The 8,093-nt window shown below is 40.0% G+C and overlaps 1 protein-coding gene across 3 annotated transcripts; it reads left to right on the forward strand.

Annotated features, from left to right (window-relative positions):
• The first annotated feature begins 1,722 nt into the window (after positions 1 to 1,722).
• sike1 (suppressor of IKBKE 1) lies at positions 1,723 to 7,141 on the forward strand. 3 transcript variants are annotated; one of them, XM_014145627.2, is made up of 6 exons: positions 1,723 to 1,989; positions 3,875 to 4,048; positions 4,157 to 4,262; positions 4,451 to 4,593; positions 4,721 to 4,834; positions 4,958 to 6,234. In XM_014145627.2, the coding sequence occupies exons 2-6, from the start codon at positions 3,890 to 3,892 to the stop codon at positions 5,075 to 5,077; spliced, it is 642 nt and encodes a 213-aa protein (XP_014001102.1). In that variant the 5' UTR covers positions 1,723 to 1,989; positions 3,875 to 3,889; the 3' UTR covers positions 5,078 to 6,234.
• The last annotated feature ends 952 nt before the right edge of the window (positions 7,142 to 8,093 follow it).

Below are 8,093 nucleotides of genomic sequence, written 5' to 3' on the forward strand. Positions count from 1 at the left end.
CGACACCATTCTGTATACTTCTGGCCCTTCTTTGGACACTGTGTTAACAACCCTCCAGATGAGCTTCAATGCCATAAAACTCTCCTTCCGTGGCCTCCAACTGCTCTTAAATACAAGTAAAACTAAATGCATGCTCTTCAACCGATCGCTGCCTGCACCTGCTCGCCCGTCCAGCGTCACTACTCTGGACGGTTCTGACTTCTGAATATGTGGACAACTACAAATACCTAGGTGTCTGGTTAGACTGTAAACTCTCCTTCCAGACTCACATCAAACATCTCCATTCCAAAATTAAATCTGGAATTGGTTTCCTATTTCGCAACAAAGCATCCTTTACTCATGCTGCCAAACATACCCTCGTAAAACTGACCATCCTACCAATACTCGACTTCGGCGATGTCATTTACAAAATAGCCCCCAATACCCTACTCAATAAATTGGATGCAGTCTATCACAGTGCCATCCGTTTTGTAACCAAAGCCCCATATACTACCCACCACTGTGACTTGAACGCTCTTGTTGGCTGGCCCTCGCTTCATACTCGTCGCCAAACCCACTGGCTCCAGGTCATCTACAAGACCCTGCTAGGTAAAGTCCCCCCTTATCTCAGCTCGCTGGTCACCATAGCAGCACCCACCTGTAGCACCCCCAAAGCCAATTCCTCCTTCGGCCGCCTCTCCTTCCAGTTCTCTGCTGCCAATGACTGGAACGAACTACAAAAATCTCTGAAACTGGAAACACTTATCTCCCTCACTAGCTTTTAGCACCAGCTGCCAGAGCAGCTCACAGATTACTGCACCTGTACATAGCCCATCTATAATTTAGCCCAAACAACTACCTCTCTCCTACTGTATTTATTTATTTTGCTCCTTTGCACCCCATTATTTATATTTCTACTTTGCACTTTCTTCCACAGCAAATCTACCATTCCAGTGTTTTACATGCTATATTGTATGTACTTCTCCACCATGGCCTTTTTTTTGCCTTTACCTCCCTTATCTCACCTCATTTGCTCACATTGTATATAGACTTATTTTTCGACTGTATTATTGACTGTATGTTTGTTTTACTCCATGTGTAACTCTGTGTTGTTGTATGTGTCAAACTGCTTTGCTTTATCTTGGCCAGGTCGCAATTGTAAATGAGAACTTGTTCTCAACTTGCCTAAAGGTGAAATAAAAATAAATAAAAAAGATCAGCTATGTTTTTAAAAAGGCAGTAAACAAGGCTGAATGAATTGTTTTGCTGTCAGACAAGGCTCCGCTGATAGCCAAGTGTAGTGCTGGTAAGGATTCACTTCATTGTGCTGGAAAGAAAGCTCTGCTCTTGGGACAACTTTATGTAGGCCCTAACAGTTTGTGGGCACCGCTTGTCGCCGTTATAGTGCAATCCATGTATTGTTTAGTGTTGTGCTGTGTAGTGTCTTTGCTGGCATGCATCTAAAAACATTTGGGGGAGTTGCCCCACCAAGATTTACATGCTAAAATCAAAACGGATCCCAGAGATATTAGAGAAAGAAGGAGATAGGAATCCTATTGTGCAATGAATGGAGAAACGTCTAACGCCCCACCCAGCAGACTGTCGACCAATTGCATTCACGTTATCATGCTGAGTCACACGATAGCTAGCTAATCGTCACGCAATACCTTCACAAAGTTAGGGTATGATGCCGCGTTCACATGTTAGTCGGAACTAGATAGAACAATGTGGTATAATGGTGCGTTCAAGGCAACTGGGAACTCTGGAAAATATGAGGTCAAATCCTGATGTCAGTGAAATTCAGGTTGGAAAGTCGGAGAGCTAGAAAGAGGCCCAAGTTCCCGAGTTGGAATTCTGAGTTGGATGACCGTTCCAAAAAATATATCCCAGTCGGTGGTCGTTTTTTCCAAGTCCCCAGTTGTATTGAATGTGGCTTAACTACAACAAGTTAGCAATTAAAAAATGTACGTTTCCTGGTTCTGACGAGCACGTGAACGTGGTAAAGACGAGGTAAAGACCAAAGTCCTTTTGTTTTTGCCTTAAGTAACCATCTGTCTTATGTAATCATACCAAACGTAACATTTCACACTAAATGGACTGTCTGAATAATACGTACTGAATAATACGAAATGCTCTGAGACTATGTTTGTCAGTTTATGCTTTCACAAGGTTGGAGGTAATAACATGTTCATCTACTTAAGACATTGGCTCGAATCTAGGTTGTGCCATTAGATTTCGAGAAAATGAACAACTAAGGAATCATTTTTCACTACTCTCAGGTGAACACGTTTACATGTGCACAGTATTCCGGATAGTAACTCATATCCCGCTTAAGGTCTTATTCGGGATAAGCAGTTTACATGCACCTTCTATATCCGCTCATGAGTATCCCTGTATCCATGATTAAACAGAATATTGAAATATGGACACTGACTGTAGGTAGGCCTATAACCTCTCACATGATGTAATATGCCATTAACTCTTGAAAAATTATGCATTTCTTGCAGTAAAATGATACAACAAATGTTAATTTTGTCTTGGGAACAGGAATGGAGAAATATTATTTCATTATTTCAGCATCTCTTGAGAGAATGTGAATATGCATGTAATGTGTTATCTTTGACACTGTTATGCAAGCAGACAGTATTTCAACCACAAAAATATGCACCCAAGAGGAATTGAATGCAGTCAGAAACGTGTTTTATTGTTTTCTCCGTTTTTTCCCATTAAAACCGGTCAAACTGATGACATTGAGACATTTTGCACAGGACCAATCTTTCCACTGTTTTGAAGTTATTGCGTTTAATCCCCGGTCCCTAAACGAAACAGACACCTTTACCGATGTTAACTAGATTACAAACGCATTCATTCTATCGATGTAAGACATTATTCAGGTGAGAACTACTTCATAGTTTTCTGTGGCAACAAGTTAAGACAGAAGAGAAGCTGCATGTATCTAACTTTAGTTGACAAACAAATGGCCTACCAAATGTTGGAAATTATAAGCAGAAACGTGTCTAAATTAGATGTGAAAGTGGCCAGTAGGCTCCGCTATAATGTCCAGTGCAGAGCAGAGTGCGGAGTCCATCAGCACAATAAATTATTATGGAATCATGGTGGATCAAACTGCGCAGGTAGCCGACTTTTTGAAGTGATTTGTTTGCCATCACACAACACCTATGATATGCGAAACTGCGCAGACCGTGAAAAACAACTGTAAAGGCAAATATTCTTATACCTAAACCTCACTGTTATCTGTGGTAAAGGGGATAAGATGGTTACATGCCACAGTATCCCGTCTAAAATCAGCTTATCCCATGCATCTTATCCGGGTTTCTCATAACTGGGATACAAACTTTTTCGGGTTATTGTAAACGGGATATGATGTTTATATGACAACTCAGAAATCGAATACTTCAGTACCCGAATAATAACGGGACATTGGTCTGCATGTAAAGGTGTTCAGTGACTTCTCTAACACCAAACCGCAGGCTGGTTTGGTTTATCTATTTCAAAAGCGTTCCTGGAAGTCTCGCGATGTTGCGCCTATGGGTTTAGAAACTGTGTTACTATCTTGAACGCAACCCTGCTTACGACCGGAAGTGATGTAAAACTAATGAGTCACATTTTGTTCCGAAAACAGCGGTCTCCAGGTCAGAGAGTTTGTTTTTGAAGTATTTCTTGATATTTTGGTCAATTTTCACAAAATACTTGACGATACTCATGTTTATCTATGACGTATATCAGTAAAGCAAGGATTTAATCTGTCCGCTAATCTACAAAAGATCTGCCACTGTAACTAGCTAGCTAAGGTTAGCTATTTCGATGATTGGTTAGCTAATTTAGCTAGCAAATGTAATGTAAAAAGGACCTGCGTCTTCCGTTTGTAATCAAGCTAGTGCAGAAAGGTATGGCGTGCACTTTGGAAAAGGTTCTTGGCGATGCTCGCACGCTGCTTGAGAGGCTCAAAGAGCACGACACGGCGGCGGAAGGACTGATCGAACAGTCTGGAGCGCTCAGCCAGAAGGTTCAGGGCATGAGAGAGGTGGGGAATGCCCTTCCAGACAAGGTACATTTGGTTGCTGCTATCTTTCGAGCTTGCTGAATACGTATCTAGTATTTTTTTTAATGGCATATAGATGAGAGCCTTGGATTTATCTGTTCACTGTTCCCCTAGTACATGGAGGAAAGTTCTGAGATACAGGAGTTGTCAAAGTACAAGCCTCACGTCCTGTTAACGCAAGAGAATACCCAAATAAAGGAACTACAGCAAGAAAACCGAGGCAAGACACAATTCATATGTTTTAATCACTGTAATATTTTATTCTACCCCACTTTGTCTCAGTCAAATGTCATTCGGTGTCAAATGTTTGCAGCACGAGAAAAACATCAGCTGTTAATATATTACACCAATGTATGTGTCATATATTTGAGGCACAGATATGACCGGTGATGTGTTAAATCTCCACAGAACTGTGGCTGTCTTTGGAGGAGCACCAGTATGCGCTAGAATTGATCATGGGTAGATACCGCAAGCAAATGCTACAGCTTATGATGGAAAAGAAGGAGCTGGACACAAAGCCTGTTCTTAGCCTTCATGAGGACCATGCCAAGGTACACACCCTTTCTGTCTACTCAGAATGAATGTAATAACATTTGACATTGACTCTGTTTTTATCATGTGATAAATGTATTAGCTATGTGTCATGTTTTATTTGTTTGAATTTGTATTATCATGAAGGAAGTGCAAAGCCAACTGGAGCGGATATGCGAGATGGGTCAGGTGATGAGAAGAGCTGTTCAGGTGGATGACCAGCATTACTGCTCTGTGCGAGAGAGGCTTGCCCAGCTAGAGGTAAAATGTTGTTAAATCAAGCAATTTTATTACTATTTTATTATTATCTAAGACTATGACTCTGGGTCCGGGTAAATAAAAATACTATTTATCAACCCATGGCCAATATTCTCATGCATTTAGATTGAAAACAAGGAGCTGCGAGATCTACTGACCATTAGTAAGAGTTCTGTGAGGCCACAGAAGGAAGACTCCAGCCAATCAGCGACAGAGGAAGAAGCCGAACCAGGGACCAATCAGTGATGGAATCGATAGAGAAGATCTCAGTTGCATACTCCTCGCATCCACTTCTCGTCTCCTTCTCAAAACCCTTTGGATGAGAAAGCCAGAGGTCCCGCCCCTCTGACGTTCTCCTCCAGTGGGTTTTGAGGAGAGAGGACAGGAGGAGTATGCAATTGAGAACTTCCCATAGAAAGGAGTTTGGATTGTTCATGGAGAAGAACAGTTCCCCAGGGCCACAAGACAGGGTCGATTACATTTTCACCACCGGTCACCCCTTCCCTTTAAGACAAAGTCCATTTTTTGTGTTGTTAGTTACCATTTAATATATATTTCCAAAGGTGCTCCTGCTGCCCAATGAAGCACTGTAAAGGCACAGAGAAGAGAGAATACTGTTTTTTTGTCAGGAAAGATTAGCTCCTGTACAACAGTTTTAGTATAGAGGGTGAACTTTTGCATTGGCCAAAGAGAATCACATTTGCTTTTTATGGCATGGTCTCTAGCTTTTCATTTTGAGTCATCTGTTCAAATGTACTTGCAACATTGTAGAAATAATCACGTGGTCAATTCACGGGAAACCAAATGCCAACTCTCCCCACATGGTTTAGCAGATGTTATGCTGTCAAAATGCAAGTCTTGATGTTTATTCCCCTGGGCCTCATATGACCTCTTGTTGTCTCCAAATGTTTCAAATCAAATTGCGTTTTTCATGTGCTTACTTATGGGCCCTTAATGAACAATGCAGAGTTTTTAAAAAGTAAGAAATTCAGTCAATCAATTTTCAGTCTGACTTGCTTGTAGCAGATTAACAGTTTGTATCTGTATGTAATTATCTGTTACTTTAGAACTATTTGAAATATTTTGTCAGTGTCTGTAATTGATGTGTAAAAAAAACATTTTTCATGTCTGGTATAATACTTACACAATGAGTCAGTGTGTGAGTGTAACATGTTCTAGACATTAGCGTTTGACCATAACTTTGATTAGAGGCTCTCTTTTTTTTTAAATCTTTTTTTTTTACAATCCAACAGCTTGACGGACTGTTGTCAAATTGTTTATGACATTGTCATCTCAGGAAACTTTCTTGTCATTATTGCAAAAGTGAGCTGCAATTTCTTCAATGCTTTGATGAGTGAATTTATTAATTTGATGTGTCAAATAAATTGTCATCAAATGCCTAATTTTACTGATTTTATTTTTACAGCAAAAGGAAATGCAGACATTGCAAGACATGGAGCACTTGCTTGATGGATAGATTTGGTGAAAATGTCCCTTTACTCAGGATGACAAAAATGTTCTTTGAATTTCCCAGTTCACTCAAAAGTAATGGCGATCTGAAATTCGGGGCTTTCGCTAGATGGACACATATTGCTTTTAGGTCTTCAATTAAAACAAGCTATCGTGAGATTTAGGTTATGGCTCCAGAATCCAGGGACTGCGTTTGACATTTTTAGCAAGAAAAAAAGTTAATTATGCCAGGAAAAAAGCTTAACTAATGCCTCGCATATAGTGCCATCAAACTTGGTAAATAACCCAATTTGTTCCAGAACGTTAGCTACGTTCTGCTTTGCCAGATAATAAAAGCATGCTCATGTCTTGATTTGCTGGCTAGCTATCTAGCTGTCACTTACTGCTAGCTTGGTCTGCTAAAGACTAGTATAGTAGTAGCCAGTCATCCTATTCTCATTATATAGCTAGTATAGTAACACAGTAATTTACACTCACTGTCAGTCCAGCTAGTCTGCAGGATGTGCATAACCATATATTTTGCTAGTAGCAGACATCTAATGACATGTCTCACTATATTGCTGCTACCTAACTGTCAGTGTCGGTCCAAAAGGGTGTTGGGCTGCATAAGAGTAGCCTAATATTTCCAGGGCTGCCAACTTTTGAAGAAAATTAGATGAGATTTGCTATGATAATTTTATTGCCCCCTGGCACAACCCCAAGATGGGGGTCTGAAAATGTTACTGTTTTAAAGCTCATTTCCTGCAATTCTATGTATTTTTATATGGTTTACGCCTATCATCTGAATACAGGTCAATTGTATTCAGGATGCTTTGAACATTAAAAGAACACTCAAAATTGTATCACTTTCTTTCTTTGTGATTTTTGGGGGATTCAATTTAAAGTATGCACATATATATTTATTTTACATAATTTTGAGGTTGTTTGAAATTAGATGGGGAGACACTAATGGGAGAGACAGTGGAAGGTTGGAAGCAGTGATTGATTCCTGTTCTCAGGTGGAAAGTTGTATGCGACATGTCGGGCAGTGTTACCACTACACCAAGGCTCTGCACATGAAATACTAATTTAATGGTTGATGGCAGTGGGTAACCAAACATAGATTGCAGTCTCCTTGTCCATAGACTGCTTTCAAGGTAAGGACAGAAACATTTTGTAATTTTGGTGAATTCTTTTGCGCTCCAGGAGTGTTGGCCACGCCTGATCTATGTTTCCCAAGTGCTGGGTGTTTAAAAATGTTGTTCTTATTACAATTCATTTCTCAAAATCACTCAACCTTCAAGAACATTTTTATGAGTATCAATATTCAGGTAGTTATACAAATAAATACATTTTAATTAAGTGATAATGCCAGAGAAGCCGGTGTTTGGGGGATATATTGGCATGGGTGTTGTTCTCTCGGGTCGGCAAACCGTGCCAATATATCCTCCAAACACCGGCATCGAGGGCATTATAACTTTTATACAATGGGTTACCAATATTAAAATAATGATTTACATATTTTCATAATTTCTTTTATTTTGATGAATTTATTCATACTATTTCATCCCACAAGATATAGTCCCGACATAAATCTAGGGTTGCTACCCAAACTGGCTGGTAGTTCGTTCTATTGGTTCAGTTGCCAGAGACGCGACCAAGTCTTTTTGTTTTGTATCTATTGACACGACCCAATCATTCGTTCTTTCTAAATGTTCTATTGCCATACTGGCAGTCAACATTCTTATCCCTTGCTTGCTAGCTAGCCAATTACGGCTAATTTACAGTCACGTCAAACAGTGAAGCCAGAAAA

The sequence above is a fragment of the Salmo salar genome, chromosome ssa15, assembly GCF_905237065.1.
Source record: "Salmo salar chromosome ssa15, Ssal_v3.1, whole genome shotgun sequence".
Classification (NCBI taxonomy): domain Eukaryota; kingdom Metazoa; phylum Chordata; class Actinopteri; order Salmoniformes; family Salmonidae; genus Salmo; species Salmo salar.

Coding starts and splice junctions, on each gene's coding strand:
- sike1 (XM_014145627.2), top strand. CDS start 3,890: ATGGCGTGCACTTTGGAAAAGGTTCTTGGCGATGCTCGCACGCTGCTT. Junction 4,263..4,450: donor ACTACAGCAAGAAAACCGAG/GCAAGACACAAT, acceptor AAATCTCCACAG/AACTGTGGCTGTCTTTGGAG. Junction 4,594..4,720: donor TTCATGAGGACCATGCCAAG/GTACACACCCTT, acceptor ATTATCATGAAG/GAAGTGCAAAGCCAACTGGA.